Here is a 27,596-nt window from a genome sequence, read left to right as displayed (position 1 = left end):
CTGTTTTTTTTAGTTTTGTTTGTTTGTTTGTTTGTTTTCCATTTTTACTGGTTTGTTTTATCAAGTTTTTTTTTGTGTTTGTTTATTTGCTTGGGTTGTCCCTTTTCTGTTATTTTCCTTTTTATTTACTTATGCTTCCTTGTTAAATAATTTTTCTCTGTTTTGTGTATCTGTCTTCCAGTATTTTTACTTCATTTCTCTCATTGCGTCCTCTTCCTTTAAAAATTACTTTCCTATAAATAACACCTACACCCTTTTCTGCTAACTCTCCAGTGTCTGTCATTTTATCAATGTGCTTTCTACTGATTCTACTCTTCTCCACATTTCCACGTCACTGAAACTAAACCAAAATCACCACCACCCCCCCCCAATACACTTTACTCTATTCTCTTTACTACCTCCAACTTACCCTCCTGACTTACTGCCTGGACCTCCAGGCTCCATTGACTCCTGGTTATTGGATAGAGGATATCCCAGCTTAATACGAGTAAATCAAAGGGGTTCATAGAGAAAGCCAGTCCTAAAAGAACTTAATATAAAAACAAGAATTGCGTATAAGGTTGTAACAGTAAATAAGTAACTACTGAATACAGGGCCCAGGATCAGATGTTATATTGAAATTGTATTCTTTAGGAACACCAAATCTAACTTTATAGACAGGTATACAAGTTATCTGTATACAATTGTGAAATTGTAAGATTTACACAACAGTGCTTGGTAAGGGCTGCTTTGGGTCTTAAACAGTGCTCACAGGTGCTGGTAGACTGGCATTCCCAATTCAAATGGGCAGAAGAAACACAAGAAAGATGGCAAATAATGAAGTCTTATCCCCCACCCAAAACAAGCAGGAAGCAGAGCAGTCAATCAAAAACATAGAAGAAAACCCCCAAAATGCTCTACAAAGTTTACTGATAAACATGATAAATGAAAAGTTTGAATCTCTTCAGTCAATTATGTTAGAGCGTGAGGAGGCAAAGCAAAAATGAATGGAGAATTTCATGGCATCCACAAATAGAAAGATAAGTGAGCTTCAAGAGTCAAATGAAAAGATAGCTACCCAACTTAAAGATCTAAGAGACAACACTCAAAACCAAAGTAATGAAATTAATGAAGTAAAGAAGTCCATACAGGACCTAAGAAATGACATGGAAATCATCAGGAAAGACCAGTCAGAAGGAAAAGAGATTAGAAATCATGTAGCTAGCCTACAGTCCCGACTAACTGAAGCAGAGGATCGAATCTCAGGAGCTGAAGATTCCTTAGATTCTATGGAGAAAGATAAAAAATCAATACAAATCCAGTCCAAGCAACAAAACAGATCGCTACAGGAGATTCAAGACACAATCAGGAAGCCCAATTTAAGGATAATAGGTATTGAGGAAAACTTGGAGAAAGAGGTTAATGGGATAGGCAACCTATTTAACAGAATATTAGCTGAGAACTTCCCAAACATCCAGAAGGAAAGGCCTATACAGATACAAGAAGCATTTAGAACCCCAAATCGACCAGACCAGAATAGGACTTCCCACCGACACATTGTGATCAAAACAGCTTCAGCAGAGTGCAAGGAAAAAATACTCAAAGAGGTTAGGGCAAAGAAAACAATCACATATAAAGGAAAAGCAATCAGAATTACCCCAGACTTCTCAGCAGAGACCATGAAAGCAAGGAGAGCCTGGAATGAAGTATACCAAACTCTAAATAAAAATAACTACCAACCAAGAATTCTGTACCCCGCCAAACTCTCCTTCATAGCCGAAGGTCAAATAAAAGTCTTCCACAATAAGGAAAAACTGAAACAATATATCTCCACCAAACCAGCTTTACACAAAATCCTTAAAGATGTACTATACAGGGAAAATAATCAAGATCCCAACACAGACAGAGAAATGAACCCTAATTAGTAAATACTAGATCAAGAAATGGGAAGACACAGCTTTAAACAAGACAGTGATAATGAGAGGAACAAACGATCACCTCTCAATCCTAACTGTCAACATTAATGGACTTAATTCTCCAATCAAACGACATAGGCTCATAAGTTGGATCAAAAATCAAGATCCATCTTTCTGCTGCCTCCAAGAGACACATCTATCCAGCAAAAGTAAACATCTTCTAAAAGTGAAAGGCTGGAAACAAATCTATCAAGCAAATGGCCCCCATAAGCAGGCTGGAGTTGCAATCCTAGTATCAGACAAAATTGACTTCAAATTAAAAAAGGTAAGAAGAGACAAAGAAGGTTACTACATACTAGTAAAAGGATCTCTCCAGCAGGAAGAAATAACCATCCTAAATATCTACACGCCAAATGCAGGAGCACCCAACTTCATCAAACAAACACTACTGGCTCTAAAAACATTCATAGACCCAAAAACAATGATAGTGGGGGACTTTAACACTCCACTATCACCTCTGGACAGATCAACACGCCAAAAACTGAACAAAGAAACCACAGAACTAAACAATTGCATAGACCAACTAGACTTAATCGACATCTACAGAATATTCCACCCAGCAAGGACAGAATACACATTCTTTTCGGCAGCACACGGAACATTCTCCAAAATAGATCACATCTTAGGGCACAAAGAAAATCTGTACAAATTCAGAAGTATCAAAATCATTCCCTGCATTCTTTCAGACCACAATGGAATAAAATTAGAGCTCAACTCATTCAGCCACCACAGAAAATCCCACAATTCATGGAGACTAAAGAACACACTGCTGAACCATCAGTGGATCATTGAAGAAATTAAAACAGAAATTCAAATGTTTATGGACTTCAACCAAGTTGAGGGCACAAAGTACCAGCTCCTTTGGGACACAGCAAAGGCAGTACTCAGAGGAAAATTTATATCTCTGAGTACATACATCAACAAACTGGAGAAACAGAAACTCAGTAATTTAAGGAAGCACCTTAATTTTCTGGAGAGAGAACAGCAAGCCAAACCCCAAGTCAATAGACGGAAGCAAATAATTAAAATCAAATCAGAATTAAATCAATTAGAGACGAAAAAAACCATCAAAAGAATCAACAAAACAAAGAGTTGGTTCTTTGAAAAAATCAACAAGATAGACAGACCCCTGGCAAACCTGACCAAAGAACGAAGGCAGCACACTCAAATAAACAAGATAAGAGATGAAACAGGTAGCATCACCACAGAAATAACCGAAATTCAGAAAATAATAAGGGACTATTTTGCAAACCTTTATGCCAACAAATTCGAGAACTTGGAAGAAATGGATGATTTCCTAGAAAAAATTGATACCCCCAAACTCAACTATGAAGACTTAAACCTTCTAAACAGACCCATATCCAGTATTGAAATAGAAACAGCAATAAATGATCTCCCATCCAAGAAAAGCCCAGGTCCAGATGGATTCACCGCAGAATTCTACAAGGCCTTCAAAACAGAACTCACTCCAATATTTCTCAAACTCTTCAATGAAATTGAAAGAGAACGTTCACTTCCAGACTCATTTTATGAAGCCAGTATAACCCTCATCCCAAAACCAGGCAGAGACTCATCACGGAAAGAGGACTACAGACCAATCTCCCTGATGAACATAGATGCAAAAATTCTCAACAAAATTCTGGCCAATCGACTTCAACAGGTCATCAAAAAAATCATACACCACGATCAAACTGGATTCATCCCAGGGATGCAAAGCTGGTTTAATATACGCAAGTCAATTAATGTAATCCACCACATCAACCGGAGCAAGGTAAAGAACCACATGGTTTTATCGCTGGGTGCGGAAAAAGCGTTCGATAAAATCCAGCACCCATTTATGCTAAAAGCCCTGGAAAAACTGGGATTCCAGGGAACATTCCTGAATATAATCAAGGCAGTTTATGACAAACCAACAGCAAGCATAACTCTAAATGGTGAAAAACTAAAGCCATTCCCTTTAAAATCAGGAACAAGGCAGGGATGTCCACTCTCTCCCCTGCTGTTCAACATAGTACTAGAATTCCTAGCCAGAGCAATTAGGCAAGAAGAGAATATAAAGGGGATCCAAATAGGAAAAGATGAAGTTAAACTTTCTCTCTTTGCAGATGACATGATCCTATACCTAAAGAATCCCATAGACTATACCCCCAAGCTACTAGAGCTGATACAAAACTTTGGCAAAGTTAATGGAAAAACCTCCCATGCTCCTGGATTGGGAGGATTAATGTAATCAAAATGGCAATATTGCCAAAGGCTATCTACAAATTCAATGCAATACCCATTAATATCCCAACACCATTCTTTAATGAAATAGAGGAAGCAATCCAGAAATTCATATGGAACAATAAAAGACCTAGAATAGCAAAAACACTCCTAAGCAGAAAGAACAGTGCTGGAGGAATTACAATGCCCAACTTCAAGCTGTATTATAAAGCTATAGTAATAAAAACAACTTGGGGCTGGGGATATAGCCTAGTGGCAAGAGTGCCTGCCTCGGATACATGAGGCCCTAGGTTCGATTCCCCAGCACCACATATACAGAAAATGGCCAGAAGCGGCGCTGTGGCTCAAGTGGCAGAGTGCTGGCCTTGAGCGGGAAGAAGCCAGGGACAGTGCTCAGGCCCTGAGTCCAAAGCCCAGGACTGGCCAAAAAAAAAAAACAAAAACAAAATAAATAAATAAATAAATAAAAATAAAAACAGCTTGGTATTGGCACCGGAACAGGCCTGAAGACCAATGGAACAGAATTGAAGACCCAGAATTAAACCCACAGAACTATGCCTACTTAATCTTTGATAAAGGAGCTAAAACAATAGTATGGAAGAAAGATAGCCTCTTTAACAAGTGGTGCTGGCAAAACTGGCTCAACACATGCAACAAACTAAAACTAGATCCTTATATATCACCCTGCACCAAAATCAATTCAAAATGGATTAAAGACCTTGAAATCAAAACAGGCACCCTGAAGACACTAAAGGAAGGAGTAGGAGAAACACTTGGGCTCCTTGTCACAGGACAGAACTTCCTTAACAAAGACCCTGAAAGGCTACAAATCAAAGAAAGGTTGGACAAATGGGACTGCATCAAACTCCAGAGCTTCTGCACGGCAAAGGACATAGCTCTCAAGATAAACAGAAAGCCCACAGACTGGGAGAAGATCTTTACCGGACACTCAACAGACAAAGGCCTCATCTCTAAAATATATGCAGAATTAAAAAAATTACCTTCTTCCAAAACAAAACCGCAAAGAACCAATAGCCCCCTCATCAAGTGGGCTAAAGACTTACAAAGAAACTTCTCTGATGAGGAAATGAGAATGGCCAATAGACATATGAAAAAATGCTCTACATCACTGGCCATAAAGGAAATGCAAATCAAAACAACATTGAGATTCCATCTCACCCCAGCAAGAATGTCATATATCAAGAAAACTAATAATAACAATTGTTGGAGGGGATGTGCCCAAAAGGGAACCCTACTTCATTGTTGGTGGGAATGTAAACTGGTTCAGCCACTCTGGCAAGCAGTATGGAGATTCCTCAGAAGGCTCAATATAGAACTCCCCTATGACCCAGCAGCCCCACTGTTGGGTATCTATCCAAAAGACCACAAACAAAATCACAGTAATGCCACCAGCACAACAATGTTCATCGCAGCACAATTTGTCATAGCGAGAAGCTGGAACCAACCCAGATGCCCCTCCATAGATGAATGGATCAGGAAAATGTGGTACATTTACACAATGGAATTTTATGCCTCTATCAGAAAGAATGACATTGTTCCATTTGTAAGGAAATGGAAGGACTTGGAAAAAGTTATACTAAGTGAAGTGAGCCAGACCCAAAGAAACATGGACTCTATGGCCTCCCTTATTGGGAATAATTAGTACAGGTTTAGGCAAGCCATAGCAGAGCATCACAAGGCCCAATAGCTATACCCTTAGAAACACATAAGATGATGCTAATTGAAATGAACTCCATGTTATGGAAACAAGTGATATATCACAGTTGTAACTACTTTCAACGTCCTATGTGTATGTGTAGTTTCTATTATTGATAATGTTTTGTATCACCCTCCTATGTTTGTACCTACACTATCTCTGTAATCTTATCTGAGTATATTGGAAACCGTGTTTACTGGTATTGGAAGTAGGAAATTCAAAGGGAATACCAAATTCGAGAGACACAGGGTAAAAAAAGAGAAATAACTACAAAAGCAATACTTGCAAAACTGTTTGGTGTAAGTGAACTGAACACCTGGGGGGGGAGGGAAAGGGGGGGAGGGAGGGGGGCATGAGGGACAAGGCAACAAACAGTACAAGAAATGTATCCAATGCCCAACGTATGATACTGTAACCTCTCTGTACGTCAGTTTGATAATAAAAATTTGAGAAAAAAAATAATAATAAAAAAAAGAAACACATTTTATACAGAAAAAAAAACAGTGCTTGAATAAAAATTCACCCAGTTCTAGAGAGCGTACAATTTCCCAAAAATGTCCTGTACTCAAATAAATGGTAAAATGCAAAGATAATGTGATATTTCATTATTTTTGATCAAACTCTTCTCATTTTGTCATATATTAAGAACTTTGATTTCCCATTGACCATTAAATCAAATTAAACTTCTTATATTCCAAGTCTTTTTTTCTCAGTTGGGCTTCACACTCATCTCCAATCCCAGCCCCAGTCCTCATCCTCCTTTCTTTTCTGCTTGGTAAAATCTGTAGAACCAGTTTCAACATTACTTCTTCAAATCTCTCCCCAAAGTAATCAGGAAGAAGTCATTGCCCTCATATTTAGGCCCCTTGAGGATATGGCTATCTTTCTTGCTGAACTAATCTCCTCAACAGAGGGCAAGTATCATGTCTTACTCATCCATATATCTGTAGTCATAAATGAAGTGCTTGGCATATTGAATTACTCCTCCTCAGCCCTCATCTTTAACTTCTCATTCCTCCTACTTTATCACTCTTTCCAAACACCCTCCTCAGCCCTAAAGTTTCTTTTCTTTTTTACCCTTCTAGTAGCTTGCTACAGCTGAACCCAGATAAAGTCAGTTTAATACCCTAAAGTACTTTAACAAAGGAATGCCAACTCTAAGGCATCCCACTCTGGTTGAGAAATGCAGAAAAGGCTTAGTTAGTAAAAATCTCTTTCCATGAGGATATCACATTCTAGCAGATCCTATGTAGATGACTGAGAGCTAAATTCAGGGAAACAAAGAAAACTCACTCTTTTTCCGGTCACCTCTGGTGGGGAGTTTGGAGGGTGGGATATATTTCAGTGAGACCACCAACTCGCCTTTGTGTGATGGCAAGCCAGTCAGAAACTCGGCACTGACCTGAAACACAGGGAAGCACAACAAGTCAAGCCAAGCCTTCAGGCACTGTTGGGACCTCTCCTAAAGAACAGCTTCATGGTTTCATGAGACAAAAAGTTCTTTCTCCGGTATGAAGATTCCTCAGAAGACTAAATATAGAGCTCCTCTATGACCCAGCAGCCCCACTTTTGGGCATCTATCCAAAAGACCACAAATAAGAACACACTAAAGCCACCAGCACAACAATGTTCATCGCAGCACAATTTGTCATAGCTAAAATATGGAACCAACACAGATGCCCCTCAGTAGACGAATGGATCAGGAAAATGTGGTACATATACACAATGGAATTTTATGCCTCTATCAGAAAGAATGACATTGCCCCATTCGTACGGAAATGGAAAGACTTGGAAAAAATTATACTAAGTGAAGTGAGCCAGACCCAAAGAAACATGGACTCTATGGTCTCCCTCATAGGGAATAATTAGCACAGGTTTAGGCTAGTCACAGCAGAGGATCACAAGAGCCCAATAGCTATACCCTTATGAACACATAAGATGATGCTAAGTGAAATGAACTCCATGTTATGGAAACAAGTGCTATATCACTGTTGTAATTACTTTCAACATGCCATGTGAAACCGTAGCTTCTATTGTTGATGATCTTCTTGTATCCCCTTCCTGTGGTTGTACTTGCACTATCACTGTATCTCATCTGAGTACACTGGATACTGTATATACTGGTATTAGAACTAGGGAAGTGAAAGGGAATATCAAAATCGAGAGACAGAGTATAAAAAGACAAACGACCCCAAAAGCAATACTTGCAAGACCATTTGGTGTAAACCAACTGAACAACTCATGGGGGGAAAGGGAAAGGGGGAGGGGGAAGGGGGAGTGAGGAAGGAGGTAACAAATAGTACAAGAAATGTACCCAAGGCCTAACATATGAAACTGTAACCTCTCTGTACATATGAAACTGTAACCTCTCTGCACATCACTTTGACAATCAATAAGAAAAAAAGTCAAAAAAAGAGCAAATGGTCTATGGGTCAAGTCCATGAATAATATAATAGGTCAGATTTTGTGTATACAAATATAACTGTAAATATGTATATGCGAGCTGTGTTTCTTAAACTTTGGTATGATTAAAAAAATAAATGTTGCCATTTTTTTAAAAAAAAGGTCTTTCTCCTATGATGGCATAATTTCTTCAGGAGATATAGAAGAACCAGTAGATTCTTCCACAATTCCCACTATTATGCCACTTTGGAGATACAGTTCCTAGACTGAAAATATGCTCAAAGGTCTGCCAGTAAGCTTGCCATAGAAATTCACAAAGTACTGATACCATACTATCAGCATTGTTGATACTAGCCCAAAGTAGAAACAATGAAAATACCAATCAACTTAAAAACTTAAAAGGGTTAAACAAGGGATTTTAATGCCTCCCTATGGCATATGACATGCGATCATTAGAAAGAATGTGGGGTTTGAAGATGAAAACTATCTCTGGCAGCCAAGTAAGGAAAGGAGAGGGCCAAGGCTGGAAAGAGGCCATTGAGCTTTCTCTTTGATAGCAACCTGGAAGGTGGCCTTCCAGACACAATGTGACAGATTAATGCAATGCAGGAACTGTTTGGATGGTTCTGGCTACAACTACCCATCTTGTATATGTGCCAATTGTTTTGAGAAATCATTTTTAATTTTGGATTAGTTGACTGTAATATTACTGAACTATATGCCTGCAAGTTTACATCTGCTGAATAAAAATCTAATCTGTGGTTTCATATTTATCCTAAAAAAGAGAATATGATAAAACTGTACCTTTTAAAATTGAAAAATATCCAGGTTATAATGTTAAGTCAAAAAATCAAGATGTAGAAAAGGTGACTTAGTAAAATATCCATGTTTTGGAAACAATTGTTATAGCACAGTTGTAACTACTTTCAACGTCCTATGTGTATCTGTAGCTTCTATTATTGATGATGTTCTTGTATCACATTCCTGTGGTTGTACCTACACTATCTTTGTAATCTTATCTGAGTATATTGGAAACCGTGTTTACTGGTATTGGAAGTAGGAAATTCAAAGGGAATACCAAATTTGAGAGACACGGGGTAAAAAAAGAGAAACAACTACAAAAGCAATACTTGCAAAACTGTTTGGTGTAAGTGAACTGAACACCTCCGGGCGGGGGGAAGGAAAAGGGGGGGAGGGAGGGGGGTATGAGGGACAAGGTAACAAACAGTACAAGAAATGTATCCAATGCCTAACGTATGAAACTGTAACCTCTCTGTACATCAGTTTGATAATAAAAATTTGAAAAAAAATAAAATAAAATTATACACTTAAAAAAATCAAGATGTAGAAAAGGTGACTTAGTAAAATATTCATAAGCAAATCTATATGCAAATATATTATGTAAATAGTGATTATTATCTTTATCACTTATATAGTACTTACTCTGTGCCAAGAATTATTATAAGTATGTTAAGTGTATCACTTTAATACTCAAGGTAGTCCTTATGAAAAATGTATTATTGTCTCCATATTATGGACAGTGGGATAAGAACAGAGAAGTAACTTTCCCAAGATCACACAGCTACTAATTAACAGAGCCAGGATTCAAATTCAGATGGACTGATTCTAGAGTCCATATTTCTTAATAACCACTATATTATACTGTACAGTAAATCCCAAAAGCACATAAATCTAATGTCTTTTTCCTTTAGAGAGGAAAGCAGAATGGGGAAAGGAAAGACAACTTTCCCTTCTTACTCTATATTTCTAAACACCTACAGTATCTTTTCTTTTGTCAGTATCAGGGCTTGAACTTAGGGCTTCAAGCTCTCACTTGGCTTTCTTACAGGTGATGCTCTACTACTTGAGCCACACCTCTACTCTAGCTCTTTGCTGTTTAGACATGAAGTCTAGGGGTCATAGTCATGGATCTGTTTGTAGAGAAGCAGCCAGTGAGTAAAAGTGTCAGGCACCGTTTTAAGTCCCTGTCTCCAACAAAAGTAAAGAGATGGAGTCCAGTAGAATTTTCTCCTTAGGCTGGCTTTGAACCATGATGCTCCAGATCTCAATTTCTGAATTAGAAGCATGAGCCACTGAAACTTGACTTATAGGATTTGATTTATGAAATTTAAATATATTCTGTGATTTTAAAGAGGATTTTTTTTAAAGATTTAAGAGCTAGATGATAATGTTTCATCAATCTGAATATGCCAGAATATGCCATGATTTCTAATGTTTTTTTTTTTTCAGTGTTCAGTGCTGGGGATCAAACACAGGGCTTCACACATGTGAAGCACACACTCAACCACTGACATATGTATTCCTTAGCCCTTTGTTTATATTACTTTTAATTAGTAGATGTCTCTACCACTAAATCTTAGTTCCAGGATGACAGTAAAGTCTTTTCCCCACATTCAGGGGCTTGAACTCTGGGCCTGGGCACTGACCCTGAGCTTTTGTGCTCAAGCCTACCAATCTACCACTTGAGCCACAGCTCCACTTCAGGCTTTTTTTCTAGGTAACTGGAGATAAGAGGCTCACAGACTTTCCTGCCCCAGCTGGCTTTGAATCTTAATCCTCAAATCCAAGCCTCCTGAGTATCTAGGATTACAGGTGTGAGCCACTGGTGTCCAGCTCAAGCTTGTTTTTATTCACCCTGTACACTCACCAATTAGCAAAGTGCCTAGTATGGAGTAGGTACTTCACAAATATTTACTGAATGAATATAAGTGTGAATGAATGAATGTTGGGGATGAGCAGCAAATGACATCATATTTGGCTCTGGGGAGGAAGAGTGCTTCCTTCTCAGCTCTCTTTGTATGGTACTCAAGCATGAGCTGTATAAAATAGATATTAATATTATGTAAGTGACTTTTATTATCTGTAAAATAGCTTCAAAATTGATTAATCTCTAGGTTGTCAACTGTAGTGAACTCTTAAAAATTGGAGGCTGGAACTGCCATAGTTGTTCAGTAGCATGTTTTCATCCCAGCTCAAAGTATTTGCAAGGAGCTAATATCTCCATTTTAATGTAGTTCTTATGACCTAAATAAGAGTTTTTGTTGGCACCTGTTCATAATGGTTTGCAGTCACATTTTTAATGCAATTATATGAAATGCAAGCCACTGGATGAATGATTTTCATGCCAAGTACTTAGACCTAAAATGATAATGGTAACAATAATAATGATAATGTTCATGAGTGTAAATCAAAGGTTAAGTTTCTAAGACCTTGTTTGGTACTGTTAATATTTGGTACTAATTCTTAGTATTTAAAAGGACAAATTCAATGTTTTCACACATTTAGATGGCAACTATAAAATTCTTGGATATAAACTTTCCTTGACTCCACAACTCCACCATTAGGAATTTCTCTGACAGTTACAGGACCAAAAGTAGGTATAAGGGCATGGTTCTATGATAGAGAACTTGTCTAACATGCATTAGGCGGATTCCCTACACTTATAAGTCAGATGATTCATCTAGTTGGCAAGTGATACAACCAAGATTGAAATCCAGGTTTGTAATCAGATGCCAGCCATGAATAGGCCACATTGTTACACCATCACTTCAGATAAAAATTTCTCTGGCAAGGGAAAATAACAAGAATACAGTCACTGGAGCTCTGAAAATTGCTTTGCTTCCTAATTTTGTAGCCAGAAGCTGAGCTTGGAAAAAGGATACTGATTGGGATATACCTACACTGTGAAAGACTAGGAGGAAAGCTTGACACATGTATGAAAGAGTTTTTGAAGCAAAATCATGATTTCATACTTTTCCCAACTTACACTAAAGGAATTTATGGACACGATATACAGAAGCCTCGGAAATTGCTGTTAAGCTCAGAAATGCCAGTAGGGTGAGCTAGAACTCTATCTAAGATTACATTCAAAGCTGCTATTCAGACCAGATAGTTCTACACTGATCCAAGCTGTGAAATAGGCTGTTAACGCAGACTACCTTTCCATGTAAAGGGAGGCAATGATCCAGTTTCTTTTCAAGCTTCCAGGAATCCATCTGGACCTCTGCCTCGCCAAGGAAAGTGTTTCTGCCAAAACGACCATGATGCCAAACTGAAAACTGCAACGTCCTCTGGGCCAGGAGAGATTCTGGAACCTCATACTGTGAAAGGCAAGGAGATATCCACAAGGATCATTTTGGAGCAATTCTTCCAAAAATATTCTTCCAAAACACTTATACACAAAGCCCATATCACAGAACATCAAATTAGTTTAGTTTCCAAATACTTTGAGCTTCCTTACTCAAAGCTTCAGCTAGCTTACTTATGCCATTTTACTAGAAACTACCACAATCCAAACCTGAAAAATTGATTATTTTTTCTTGAGTGGGTGACAGGCCTTGTAATGTCCATGAATAATTGTCAATGAGATTCTTTATCTCTTTATCTTTATCTTTATTTAAAATATTTGTGGCTTTGTGAATCTTCAATTCCACAACTGTCCAAGGAAGCCAAATTACCTTATTCTGTCCACTTGGAGGAGGTCAAGATGTGGACAGGACCCAAGAATGAATCCTTACACTCAGACATGGCTCAATGAAACTCAGTTTAACCAGCCATGCTACAGAAACATATTCACAGCTTAGAGCACAAGACCTACCCTAAAGATCTCATCATATAGTGGATTGATGGTATCCCGTTTAATGCTGGTTTTCCTTTTACCTTGGCGGGACTTGTCAGGGAGAAGATAAGTCTTCACATATCTAGATTCCAAAGAGAACACTGAGTAAATTTTTGTCCTTTCTGAAGGTGTTTCTTCACATCGCTGCTCAGAATATAACTGTGCCCTTATGAAATACAATGTTAAAAATGTCACACTAAATCTTGTTGTATATACTATTCTTTCTTTTTCCCAATTCTGGGTTCTTTTTCATATCACACATCCCTGTACCCAAGGAAGTAATAAGCTTGCTTTGAGGGTACCCAGACAGATGCCCAGGTCTGCTGTTTTATCTTAGAGCATCAGTCAGGTCCTAGAAACACTTACGGGTTAGAACGTTTCTTAGCTTCATCAGCATAGGCTAGCTGGTGACACTCCTTCACATGGATGACCAGAGTTTGTGTTGGCTGCTCAAACTTCAGGGAAAAGACAATCTTGCCTGTCACAGAAATATTCCCGAAATCGCCAGCTTCACTATAGATGCTCATCATGCTGCCAATAGTACTCTGAAGAAAAGACATCCATAAATGTCTTAGTAAGGCATATTTCATCATCCACATTGCTCCCCTTTTCCATTGTGACAAAACTAGAGTTACTAAGACAAATTTTCAGAAGCTCTTTCAAGGAGCCAATAGTTCCAACAGTCCTTTACTGAGAGGAAAAGACAGAACTCGCAGTACATTACTAGTTGTTTAGGTTAATAAGTCAACTCATAGCTCACCTATGCTCTTAGCTTACCTTTTCCCATCCTTTTGTTAATTTTCCCAGAAGGCATGCAAAGAGTAGACTAAGGTACAGTTATGTCCATTTGTGGTGTTATATATGATGAAACAGGGATGAGAAACAGCTATTAATTAAAACAAGATGCCTTAGTTTTCTGCCTAACCGTTATCAAGACATATAGAGAAAAGAGTTTAGCTACAATAGAGGCAGGAGGATGAGGGAGACACCACTAGAAGTGAAAAGCCACCTTTCTCTCTGACAGTGATCAGCTGTGTAAATTTACCATTCTCTTTCTGGGTATGAGTGTGAAACTCTAATCCCCCTTATTTTCAACCCTGATGCTCCTAAACATCAATCTTTATACATATGATAGCACTATACCTGATTCTTAAATGTCCTTTTAACTTCATGATTTTGACTGGTATTGTTGATGTTTAATCATATTTTGATGTCAGTTAACCTAGTGAGATCCTTCTTATGACCCTCCCCCCTCCACTTCCTTGTAATATGAGAGTATAGAGTGGGCTATGATCACAAGGAATCTGATCGTGCTCACTTCAAGGTCAGGTTGACCTTTCAAAGAAGTATGTTATAAAGAAGTGATAACAAATGTCCCTAGACCTAATTACCTAATGTACTAACCTCCAGGGGAGATACTCAGGTAGTAGTCTAGAAGTACACTAAGCAACTGTGGTCTAAATTGAGGACATGAATAAAGAAATGCTCCTCCTTATCTTGAAATAGTTAATGGAATGATTTCCTCCCATCTTCAGTCTACTCTAGCGAGACAGTCTTTCCTTTCTGATGTCCAATGTGTCTTACAAGCACAGAACTAATACAATGTACCATGGAGGAGCCACTTTGCATGCTGCTTCTGGCTAATTTCTGGCGATGCAATTTCACCAGGTGATCAATGTCTTCTTCCTCTTCTTCTTCCTCTTCTTCTTCCACTTCCTATAATAATATAGAAAGATCCAGAGTTAATAAAATAAGAAAATAATTTTCAGGAACTAATGTCTTGCAAAGATGGAGAACATTTTTATTTATGACATCAGTTATGGGCCATACAAAATCATACAGGCAAGCTGACCACAGGCAACCAATGAGAAGCATATGAGAAGAATACATGTTTGTCTTGTCCTATACCAAATGATTATACAGACTTTATGTGGACCACAGGTTGCATGCTCCCCATCTCCCTTTATTGAGCACTGTAATTGTTGCTCAGCTCTAAGTATTTATGTAAAAATGCATGTACATATCCTTGTTTTTCTGGATTCCCATTTCTGGATTCCTAACTCTTCTGAAACCCTCTTTCTCATATATAAAAAGAACGAAGCAATATTTTTTTTTTTTGGCCAGTCCTGGGCCTTGGACTCAGGGCCTGAGCACTGTCCCTGGCTTCTTCCCGCTCAAGGCTACCACTCTGCCACTTGAGCCACAGCGCCGCTTCTGGCCGTTTTCTGTGTATGTGGTGCTGGGGAATTGAACCTAGGGCCTCGTGTATCCGAGGCAGGCACTTTTGCCACTAGGCTATATCCCCAGCCCGAAGCAATATTTTTGTACAAACTACAACTCTTTTCCATTTGCTTCTCTTAAACCAGCCATCTGTTTATATTTTAATCAAAATAAGTGATTTATTTGAGTTGCCAATCATATATTCAACAACTCAAAATAAGAGACAATAGAGTCCTTTCCTCTAAGCAAATCAGGAACTATATTTACTTCAGAATTTGGGGAGAACCAAGAGTCATATTGCTTTCTCCTCAAGAATTAGGTTGAAAATATCAGGTTCTAATCCAGGCACCTATGGCTTACACTTGTAATTCTAGCTTTTCAGGAGGCTGAGATCTGAGGATTCGGGTTCAAAACCAGCCTGGGCAGGAAAGTCCATGAGACCCTTATCTTCAGTTAACCACCAAAAATCTGGAAATAGAGCAGTGGCTCAAAGTGATAGAGCATTAGCTTTGAGCACAAAAGTTCAGGGGCAGAGCCCAGGGCCTGAGTTCAAGCACTAGGCCCCAGGATCAGCAACAAAAGAAAAAAAAGTGTACAGAAAAAAGAATATTATCAGGTACTAAATCATAATTCTAATTTAAAAAGATTGAATGTCATCACCAAGTGAAATAGAAGAGCTCTTACCATATCCACACTGAGGCCTGGGACAGATCTGCTTCTGTCTCCCAAGGAGCCACTTTCATGCCCCGTATCTTCAGGGCGAAGATCAATCACAGATTTAGTGTATTCTAAATGGGAAACGAAAAAAAACTCTACTCACAAGAGATCCACTGTATTCCAGACAAAAGAACCCAACAAAGGTACTCAGAATTTCAATCCCAGAAGGCCATGAAAAGAATCTGGCTACCTGAGGGCCTGTGGATTTTTCTAGTGTTCTTCTTGAATAACATTTCACTCTCATCAACAGATATTGCATTTTGACTTCCTGGCTGAATTTCCTAGGAAAGTATCAGGGCAGAAAATAGAAAACATTCTGTAAGTGGAAGGAGTGAATAGGAAATATAGCACTAAGGGCTAGGAATATGGCCTAGTGACAAGAGTGCTTGCCTTGTATACATGAAGCCCTGGGTTCAATTCCCCAGCAACACATATATAGAAAATGGTCAAAAGTAGCACTAAAACAAAAAAAAGAAAAGAAGCCAGAGACAGTGCTCAGGCCCCAAGTCCAAGCCCCAGGAGAGGCAAAAAAAAAAAAAAAAAAAAAAAAGGAAAGGAAAGGAAATATAGCACTAAGCAGAACAAGACAAAGATTTTCATCCTAGTATATCAAACTTTAAGGAAACATTAAATGCCTAGAAATAGTATTAATACCTATTTTCCCTCACATTTCAACAAAAACCCTAGAAAATGCTTCCAAGTGAATCTGAAGTAAAATTTGCTCAACTAAATTACTGATTTAATTTCTTACCTTGATTTTTTTTTTTTTTTGGCCAGTCCTGGGGCTTGGACTCAGGGCCTGAGCACTGTCTCTGGCTTCTTTTTGTTCAAGGCTAGCACTCTGCCACTTGAGCCACAGCACCGCTTCTGGCCGTTTTCTGTATATGTGGTGCTGGGGAATTGAACCCAGGGCCTCATGTATAGGAGGCAAGCACTCTTGCCACTAGGCCAAATCCCCAGCCCCTCTTACCTTGATTAAAAGGAAAGAAATGAGGGAATGAATGATGGAGGGGGAAAAATGGGGAAGAGAGGAGAGCGGAAGAAAGGGAAGGTGAGGGGGAGAGAGAGGAGTTAACAGGGATGGGAGAAAAGAGGAGAGAAGGAGAAGAAAGGAGAGTGAAAAGGACGGGAAGAAATAAAACCAATTACTAGAGTTTTACCTTTTCTACTTGATATTTGGGAACAGACATCTTTTTCCATTCTGGGAAAAGTCCAGATTTATCCAGAGAATCTCTCCTATAGGTAGATTAAGAAGTTACAAGTCATATCTGCCCCTCTATCTTCTATCTAGGACTGATACCTTTATCAAAGAAAGAGTGTCCCTACTTTGGGTGTTATTACAACAGCCAAATCCAGAAGCTAATTTCACATCTGGCTTAGGGTGAAGGAATGCAAAAGATCAGGTAAGCTACTTCACACTGACATAAACACTCACACCCCAATTCCTAGGGGACAGCAGCAAAGGAAAAAGTCCTCCAGTGTGCAGCAGCCTGACCCCTTTAACACACTCCAGGATCTGTGACCAGAGCCAAATGCTACTGTTACTGAGAGACTCTGGTGAAGTCAGAGAAAAGACTCCATTCAGTCTCCTGAGGATATATGGGGAAGGCTCAAGTCATAGGAGACCTGCATCCTGGTGCTAAAGAAAAAAATGAGACCTAAAATTGAGCAGAGATGAAGAAAGTGGGGGAATCCCACCTGGAAGTGCTATCTGAGTCAGCTGTGTAGCTATCCAGACTCTCGCTCTCAGCCTCCAGTGCACTCTTTCCACTTTTCAGCTTTGGCACTTCGAATGGCACACTAGAATAAAAATCAAACACCATCATTGTAGAGGAAGTGAGTTCTCTTGCCTCTACTTGGATCCCTTACTAACCCAGTCATAATGGCAACCTATTAGAATTCCTTTAGTGTTTCCCAATTCTGTCAGGAGTTTTATCTCCTTAATATGGCAAAAAAAAAAACCTTATACATGAGCCCCTGCTTACCTCCTCAGCCTCATATTTCCACCTCTACTCCTCCTCACATTCTAGAAAACTGAAGCTCTTTGGGGTTCTCAAATACCTCCTTAAACTCTCCTTTTTTTCTGTCTGAGATAGTTCTTTTTACAATGGTCATTTTTCCTCACCTGGCTACATCTATTTCTTAAAGTCAGCCCTTTATGGGATGGTATTGTGATTGAACTCAGGACCTCTCACATTTATTAGATGAATGCTCCACCACTAGAAAGACATTCCCAGCCCTTAGAAATCTGTCCTTAAATGTCATTACCCCATATATCTCTGACCACATGGCAAAGTGGATTAATAATAATATTCACAAAGTACATTGATTTTTTGGTAGCATTTATCACATATGTAATTATTCATGACTTTAAAGAAATTTACTTTGCTCAATCATTTAAACAATGTTTCTTATCTATTAAACAAGTTTTCTGAGGTCAGTAGCTACATCTTTTATTCATTGCTGTGTTCCCATTACCTAGAAGACAGGCAAAGAGTAGACACTCAAATTCATTAAATTTCTGAATAAATTCTCTCTTTGTGGCTTAGATATGTCCAAAAATAAGTACTATGTCTTAAAGGAAACACTGAGAAAATGATAACTTTTCTCAGATTAAGCTCCTTAGTGACCAGTGGCCTTAGGCATTGAAAACATCATGCTTTTCTCTAAAAAGGAAAGGCATTTTTCCTGAGCTCCTTGTCTCAAAAAATTAGTAAAAAAATAGGAAAAGGAAAAATGTTTTTCAAGTAAGTTCACTGTCTCCTGGAATGCCACATTCTACTTATCTCCTCCTCTCACCTCCACACTAGTCTCCTTCACATAAAGCATGGCCACATTTTGTATGACTCTACTATACACAAATAGACAAATCCATAGAGATGAATATCATAGTAAGGGCTGAAGTAAATAAGGATTGCTTAATGAATATAATATTTCTTTTTTGATTGACAAAAATGTTCTGAAATTAGAGAGGGGTGGCAGTAGCATAACATTCTGAAAGAACTAGCAGTTACAGAATTGAACAATTTAAATTGTTCAGTGACGGTTTATATGTGATGTGAATTTTTCCTCAATTAAAAAAAAAAGAAAAACTAAAATCATGTTACTCATTCTGAGCCATCCTTTTCCCTCAGAACAGAAAACAAACCTTTCAAATGTCAACAGTGTCTTACATCTCTATCCTCACCTCCTATCTCCCTGTCATCCCACTCAGTTCCAAATTACTCAAAAGTGTCAAACACGAATTCACTTTCAGGTCCATATCCTTGCTGTTGTTTCTGCCTACAATGCTCCTCCCCAAATATCCTCCAGGGTTGCTCCTTCCTTTGCTTCATGCTTTTACTCAAATGTCACCTTATTTTTTTTCTTTTTAGGACTTTCCCTCACTATCCTAAAGAAAACAGTGCATGTCCATACCTTCCCAGTACTTCCTAGCCCTTCAGTCTACAGAATTTTTGCCACTGCACATATCAACATGTGCTATACTGTATATTTCTTTGAGTGTTTGTCCGTTCCCTACTCCCAATCTAATGTCTAAAAGGAAGAGACCTTTTCATATCCACTAGTATACCCCAGTGCCTTAAGTAGTACCTGACACATCAAAGAAACAAGAGACTAAAATGTATATCACAGCCAGTGAAGGATAAACTTCCAGACTGTCACATGATCTTTAAGAGAGTTCTGTGAAAACAAACAGCAAGGGGTGAAATCCTAGAGGTGAAATGGCGGTCATTCCTTGAGAATCACATTAACTTTATAGCACAAGACAGAGTAAGGGACTTGATTTTATTCTTATCTTTAAAAATCATTCTTTTCTCCTCTTTGTTCCCAAGAAAAAATGAACTCCATTAGAATCATTCCTCTACAGAGTTTGTTCAATAGTAGCCCACAGAGACTGCTTTTTGCTTGTATGGTTTTATTCCCCCTAAAGATTAACATGTACAAACCCAGAGCTGATACAAACAACCCTGAGGCAAAAAAATCAATTATTTGACATCTGTGCAGTAAAAATAAATGAAGAGATAGGAGTCCTGGGCTCTAACTGTCTGTATGATCTTAGGTAAATCATTTATCCTGCTTTCTTTTCTGTAAAAATAATGAGGTTGAATCCAATTATCTCTGAAGCTCCACAATTTTATGGAAAAGATCATTTATGATCTCTTAATGTTTACAATAAATAAGAGTCTTCTTGGTCCAATAAGACAAGAGGTTACAGACAGCCAGAAGTAGTAGGTCTTAGAAATTACATTCTGACTGATGATGTCAGATGTGTTAATCAGGTTCAGAAAATAAAAGACATTTTTGTCCTTACCCACAAAGAAAAAAGGGGGCCTCATCACCTGGAACAGATGACTCACCCACCCAAGGCTATGTGGATAAAATCAGAGTATATACACACAACAAAACACCATACACATGTTAAAAAGTGAAGTAGACTCTTGTGCTAATAGGGAATTATGTCTTACTTTCTATAGTACTTTATAACACATATTATAATGGACATAAATAAGCTGCATATGTTTATGTGTGCAAGTTGATGAGTTCTGATATATGTACACAGTAATAAAAGCATTACCAAAATTTACTTAACAAGTATATCTGTCACTCCTAAAAGTTGCCTTATGTCTCTTTGTAATTCCTCCCTTCCACTTTATCCCTAGACAAGTACTGCATTACTTATTTATTTACAGGACCAGAGGTCAAACTTTAGTGGTTATTTTAGAGATGGAGTATTGTGAGCGTTTTTGCCTAGTCTGACTTCAAAACACAATAAAATAATAGAGCAGAGGCAGTGAGGTTACTGGAGGATTTAATTTATACATTTCTATATTGTTTGGGGGTTTTTCAACAGGGTCTCAGTATGTCACCCAGGCTGATCTCAAATTTATGGCCTTGTGAGTGTCAGGGATTATAGGAATATGCAACAACAACCAATTCTATAGTTTCTTTTTGACAATCATATGAAATGTGATAAAAAAAATTTCCTTTGGTTAAAGAAAAGAAGAAAAAAATCACACACACATGCACACGTACATACCCACCTAAAATTCAGCAGCAGCAACCAAATGAGACAAGGTATAACACCCCAAAAGCAAAAGAAACAAAAGCAAAATGCAAATGGGATTTTATCTGACTAAAAAGCCTCTGCACAGCAAAGGAAATCATGAAAAGAGTAAATATACAATTTATACAATGAGAGAAAATATTTTCAGACTGTTTGACTAGATTGAAAACCAGAATATACTTAAATAAATAAATCCGGTAGCTGCCTAGCAAGCAGACAGCTCTGAGTTCAAAACCCTAGTTCCATAAAAAAATTCAAAGAACTCAAACAACTCAATACCAAAACAAAACAAAAACAGAACTAATCCAATTAAAATGTAAGCACTAGAGCAAATATGAATTTCTGATCAATGTGTACTAAGTTGTAGGTAAATAGAAATAAGCACTTCTAGTGTTCTATTGTACATTGGAGCTATGGTTCAAGTCCCAGAATACCAACTGTGCACTGAGGTAAAGCCCCAGAACAGGCATAAATAAATATATAAATAAATAAGTACATTTTAATGAAAAGAAATAGTCACATTCTACATAAGATATTTTAGTCAAAGGAGGACTGCATGTATTATCATGTAATGATTTTGTCACCATGTTTGTTCAGATGCATTCTATGTTGCTTGCACTGTCATGAAATTACCTAACAATGTATTTTGCTACATGTATCTCTGTCATTAACCAATGCTTGATTATATAGAAAGTAATATTCATTCTTCAAGTTGAAATATGAAATAAGAGAACTATGTTTTTCAAATTTATATACACTATATAGAACAAAATATATAGACCAAACATACCTTATTAAAAATGTATAAAATGAAATAAAATGGTCTAACAGACAAATAATTGGCTATGGAGCAGGGAGAAAAGAGAACCACTAGTATGATGGACAAAGTACCTAGACTGGAGCAAACTGTAACCTAAAAGATAAGCAGGCTTCTTGTGAATGCTTTACACTATAGGGAAACTAAGGGATCAAAGAGATTAGATAAAGCACAAGAGCTCTAATAAAAGATGATAAGACCATAAAATCAGAGAAAAAAAGATTGAAAGCAAACAAAAATCAAATGCAGGTGAGGTAAGTTACTCAATTTATTAAATTAAAAATAGCAATAGAAACAAATGAGGGAGTGAAGAATAAAGAAAGAAAAGGAAGAAAACACAAACTAATAGCATGGAAGAACAAGTTGAGATAAATCATGAATAACTGTTTTCAGCTTTGTATTTTTCTTTTGCATTATCCAGTAACAAAGAACAGATTGAGAAGGTAATGAAATAGTTGATCCCTGAAGTGGTAAACTTAATTAATTAAAGATAATAAAAAGTTCAGAAATAGGTACAGAAAATTTTTCCAACAATGAAGAAAAACTGAAGATTATACTACATAACAGGAAAAAGGATATATAATGATAATTACTGAGTTATACTCTTGTTAAGTTACTGAATTTCAAGAAAGAAAAGAAAAAAAATTTTCCAAGCAAATCCAATTACAGATACACACACACACACACACACACACACACACACACACACACACTCGTGCATGTACATGTTTACATATGAAGGAATACATACAAAGTAATGTAACTGTGCACTGTTTAAGCAACTAGGAGAGAGGATGGAGGAAAGAGACTGATAAAGGTTGAATGATATGGATATACTATGTAACTACATATGAAGATGGCATAAGGAATCTCAATAATTAAAAGCTGGTAATCAATAGAGGTGTGGGTGTAGTAAAAGAAAAAGCAATAGAGAGGATTATTCTGACTAAAATATAATACATGCATGTCTGAAATACCACATCCTTGGTATAATTAATACAAAGTTTAAAAGATAAAATGACGGAAAATGAAAGAAAAATAGGTGTTACTGTGAGGGCAGATATCAGCAGGCATGAAGCAGGCAAACAGAGGTGGTAAATGAGAATGAAATGGATGTTCATATATTTGCATATATGAAGATAGAATAATGAAACCTTTTAATATTGTTTAGAAGGAGGGGTATGGAGAGTGATAGGGTGAGTTTGATCAGAATACACTATATGCATTTATGGAAATATCACAATGAAACCAACCCCCTTTCATACAAATAATGTATGCTAATGAAAATCTTTTAAAGAAGGAAATTAGTGAAAGTAAAGAATTCAGGAAGAGAAGCTATGGTAGAAAGCCTGGTTGTAGGCATACAATACATTTAAAAATGAAACTAAAACTAAAAATGAAACTAAACACATAAAACTCAAAACAAATGTACATATTAGGATTACTCTTAATAGCAAAATTGTAGAAGTAATCCAAATGTCCATAAATAGATGAATGGACAAACTATTTCACATGTTATTTAAGAATAAAAAGGGAGGGGAGGAGTGACATTGTCACGCAAGAAGAAATGCACTGTTTACCTGATTTATGTAACTGTAACACCTCTGTGTATCACTTTTATAATGATAATAAATGTTTAAAAGAATAAAGAAGATTTTTGGTTATGTTATAACATGGGTAAATCTTTTTTTAAGAAAACAAGCATTCTGTTCAATGAATGAATTCAGACACAAAGGACTACATAGTGTATGATTCTACTTATATAAACTATCCAGGCAAATAAAAGTTGGTTAAGTAGATGAGCAGTTGCTGAGGGATGAAGCATAGAGAGGGTGGTGGAGAGGACAGGACTAAAGGCTACATGTTTTCTTTTTAAGGTGATAAAGATGTTCTAAAATCAATTGAGTTGATGGTCATACAGCTCTATGTATATGCTACAGCTATTACATTGCACATCGTAAGTGGTTAAATTGTATGTTATTTGAATTATATTTTAATAATGCTGTTACAAAAAGACTTAAAATGTGACTAACTACTCAGTAGTTTTCAAAATACTTTTCTTAAGTTTAGGGGGATGGTGATGATTAAAATCTTTTACAATGAAGAGACATGTCTCTGAAGATTAGCAATTCTCCCTATCTATATTAGTTTTATATAGTGTTCTCTTCTGTTAGCTTTAAGTAAAATTAAACAGAATACTGCAAAGTTCTATGTAGTCACTTCTATGGATATAATAGTTATCTCAAATGATTCTCACCTAATATGAAAACTGTAAGAGTAGAGATTTGAATTATATGCTGCTTTCTTGTTTCCTATACTGGTTACTTTTTCCCTAATCAGTATGTGTTATTTTTATTTGTTTTCCTATTGCTTGTAACAAGAACAAAGTAAATGCACCAAAATACTGATAAACATGTGGGTGACGGAATTGGGATTTTTTTCTTCTTTACTGTTTCCTCTACTTTCTAAATTTTCCTGTAATGAACATCTGTTATTTTTAAAACAAAGTTATAAAAAAAATTTCCAGGTACTGGTGGCTCATGCTTGTCTGTAATCCTAGCAACTCAGGAAGCTGAGATCTGAAGATTGAAGTTCAAAGCCAGCCCGGGCAGAGAAGTCCTCATAAGACTCTTATCTCTAATTAACCACTCCAAAGCCAGAAGTAGAACTGTGGCTCAAAGTGGTAGATAGAGCACTAGCTTTGAGCACAAAAAGGCTCAGAGACAGCACCAAGGCCCTGAGTTCAAGCTCCATGATGACAAAAAAATAAAAGGTAAAAAATCATAAAACAAAAGGATGTTGTAGGGATGTTTAAAAATGACAACTTGGTTCTCACCTGGGCTCCTTCTGTTGCTCCTGAATAATCTTTCTTCCTGGCCAAACATCTCCCATCTGGGTCTGATGAAGGAGGGACTGTCCCACTGTCTCTCTTTTATTCACTTCAAGACAAACAAAAATATGGCAGGAAAGGGAAAGCAGCTCTTACACCATCTCTCCCCGAAACCTACCACACTTGCAGAAAGGAAGGAAATAACCTTTTATATTCCCCCAAACTTCCTGAGTAGATGAAGGTAAGATTCCAGCAGTCAGATCACACTAGGATTCCCCATGAGCAAGTCTCTCACTGAGATAAAGCCCTTTAGGGAACCCCTTCCACACAAAACAGGTCTAGTACCTGCAGGCTTGCGGCGCAGAGACATCCTGATTATCTCACTGCCTGTGCGATAAGCAAAACGATTCACCTTCTGGTCATAAAACCAATCTCCAGTTGCTTTCTTCAGCTCTCTGGGAAGAAATAGAAGATCATGACAGAAAGATTAAACATGGCTCTTGTCATTCAGCCAAAAAAGACTGAGGAAATACAGTCAGGCGTCATCTCATCTTTCTACTAAGTCATAAGTGACACTCACATTTCCTTGGAGCACACCTTGCATCTCCAGGAACCATTGCTGTCCTGGATGCGGCACTCCCGACACACCAGGTGATTACAACCCCAACAAGTGTTGGTCTTGGGAGTCAAACGGCCCAAGCCTTCCTGGCACCGGGCACAGGTCCGATCACTGTAGTGTTGACTGCCTCTCTTGGCCCCTTTTCTTTTTATCTCCAGTAGTTCATTCTTCAGTCTCCTGCCAAGACCAACAGAGAAACACAAATGGATTCTGCATAGGTTGGATGGGGAAGTGCTAAGAAGCAAAGACAGAAAGACTATACAGTTCTGTGAAAGCAACAAATTCAAAGCCCAACTAACCAATAAGGAGTAGTGAATATCATATACAAGTGCTTCTGAAAGTCAGAAGACAGGCATAGGTAAGGCCTAAATTGTATGGTCAAAGGCTGGGGCTGCCTACTTTTTCTGGGATTCTTACCTAATCCTTTTCTCATCTGCTTTCCTGAGCTCCTCATCTCGCTGCAGGACGTTGAGAATCAAATCTCTTTCTATCTCAGATAGAAAAGAGAGATCTAATATCTCTGACATGATGTAGTGTACGTTTTTGTTGTTCTTCAAAGCCTCCAGATAAGGACAGCTACAAGTCTCCTGAAATGAGAGAACAAAGAATTCCACATAGATAAATTACTCTAAAATAGGCTCATAATTCTACAAGCCTATGAGCCTACTTTTACTGTTTCCTTTGATTCAAGATAGAGAAACAAAGCAGAAGAATCTAACCAATTTACCACTCCTACCACCACTGGAATTATACCCTGAAAATGAAGACATTAATATTTCAAGAAATTATTCAAGACTTCAGGAAGGGGTTGAATTGCTTGGGATAAGCATTTTAGTTTGGAAAGACCATAGAAGAACTGAGTCAAATTCTCCCTCTACCATGTAAGTCCTCAATCATTCCACTGTTACTACTTTAAATGTTCTCAAGTCTCAGTTCTATTAACCCAAATAATCATGCAGTTGGTTTCTGTAGTAGAGGGGAAAAGCAAATGAGAACAGCCAGTTTCAGCTCATTTCTCCATTCCTGACCAGATCCCATGTTCCTGGCATTAAGTCAGTTTGCTATTATGCTTCAAAAACTTCCAGCAGCTACTGTATCTCCCAAAGGTCTTGTTGAACCAGTGCTATACCTCAGGAATAGCTGTCCTGATTTCATAAGCATTTATTGAGCACCACTATCAAGTATTTGTACAAGTGCCAGGGGTCAAAGATGAATAGGAAACACTTCCTGTGCTTAAGAAAATTGCCGACCGTCAGTGGAAACAGACATGCATGAACATGGCTGAGTGTACTAAGTGCCACCAGGGGGACTGTAAATGAAATACTGTGGGAAACTTGGGAAGGAAGAACTATTTCTTTCTTACATAGAGAGAGAGAAAGGTAGACAGAGAAATCTGTATGCATGGGAAGGTTTTACAGAAGAGGTAGATTTTGCCTTATTGAACAGAGTCCATATTTGTTGGTGAGAGAAAACAGTGTGAAAGATAAGTTGGGGCCAAGTACATAACTTAAATATTATTGAAAATAGGAAGTTTTGGTTGCATAGACATTGGGGATCCATCAAACACTTCTTGATGTTGGAACATTATATGATCGGCATTCGGTAAAGATCAGGTGGTAACATGAAAAATTGGTATAAAGAAAAATAGGAGGGGAAATTGGTAGTGCATTCTAAAATAAGCATATTCTACTACTTCTAAGAATCTGTCTAATAAAAATATTCATAAAAATGTACAGGCAGCTGGGCACTAGTGGCTCATGCCTATAGTCCTAGGTATTCAGGAGGCTGAGATGTGAGGATCACAGTTGGAAGCCAGCCTAGGTAGGAAAGTCCGTAAGACCCTTAGCTCCACTAAACTATTCAGAAAAAGCTGGAAGTGGCATTATGGCTCAAGTAATAGAGTGCCAGCTTTGAGCAAAAGCAGCTCATGGAAGAATCCAGGCCCTGAGTTCAAGCTCCCCAAAAAAGTACATGCAAAGGTGTTATCTCAAGAATGTTACTGCATTGGGCTCCTTGGAACAGGTAGAAATTTTCTTAATACAGGCCCAGAAACACAACACATCAAAGAAAGATTGGACAAATGAGATTGCATCAAACTGCAGAGCGTCTGCACAGCAAAGGACATAGATAGCAAGATAAATAAAAAGCACCCAGGCTGGGAGATCTTCACTCTCCATATGACAGACAAGGGCCTCATATCTAAAATATATTTAGAACTCAAAAATTAAGTTCCCCCAAAACAAATCCTCAAAGAAAAAACTACCCCCTTAAAAATGTGCTAAAGAATTAGAGACTTCTCTGAAGAGGAAATGAGAATGGCCAAGAGACACATGAAGAAGTGCTAGGCATCTCTGGCCATAAAAGAAATGCAAATCAAAACAACATTGACAT

General features: G+C 37.8%; 1 protein-coding gene across 4 annotated transcripts in view; it reads right to left on the bottom strand.

Moving 5' to 3' along the window:
- Sytl4 (synaptotagmin like 4) overlaps window positions 1-27,596 on the bottom strand; it is a 66,133-nt gene that overhangs the window by 7,992 nt on the left and 30,545 nt on the right. The window contains exons 3-15 of one of the 4 annotated variants that reach the window (XM_048336337.1): window positions 25,623-25,775; window positions 25,167-25,382; window positions 24,932-25,041; window positions 24,593-24,695; window positions 17,573-17,674; window positions 17,035-17,110; window positions 16,065-16,155; window positions 15,842-15,945; window positions 14,546-14,653; window positions 13,304-13,482; window positions 12,917-13,019; window positions 12,258-12,419; window positions 7,189-7,297 (exon numbers count right to left, since the gene is read on the bottom strand). In XM_048336337.1, coding sequence (XP_048192294.1) covers window positions 7,189-7,297; window positions 12,258-12,419; window positions 12,917-13,019; window positions 13,304-13,482; window positions 14,546-14,653; window positions 15,842-15,945; window positions 16,065-16,155; window positions 17,035-17,110; window positions 17,573-17,674; window positions 24,593-24,695; window positions 24,932-25,041; window positions 25,167-25,382; window positions 25,623-25,732 — 1,573 coding nt within the window. In that variant the 5' untranslated portion in view covers window positions 25,733-25,775. Of the gene's footprint in view, window positions 1-7,188; window positions 7,298-12,257; window positions 12,420-12,916; window positions 13,020-13,303; window positions 13,483-14,545; window positions 14,654-15,841; window positions 15,946-16,064; window positions 16,156-17,034; window positions 17,111-17,572; window positions 17,675-24,592; window positions 24,696-24,931; window positions 25,042-25,166; window positions 25,383-25,622; window positions 25,793-27,596 lie in introns of all 4 variants that reach the window. The other 3 variants (XM_048336339.1, XM_048336338.1, XM_048336340.1) reach the window with 3 other exon arrangements.

This window comes from Perognathus longimembris, chromosome 28 (genome assembly GCF_023159225.1).
Source record: "Perognathus longimembris pacificus isolate PPM17 chromosome 28, ASM2315922v1, whole genome shotgun sequence".
Classification (NCBI taxonomy): Eukaryota; Metazoa; Chordata; class Mammalia; order Rodentia; family Heteromyidae; genus Perognathus; species Perognathus longimembris.
This window is presented reverse-complemented; position numbering and strand designations above follow the sequence as displayed.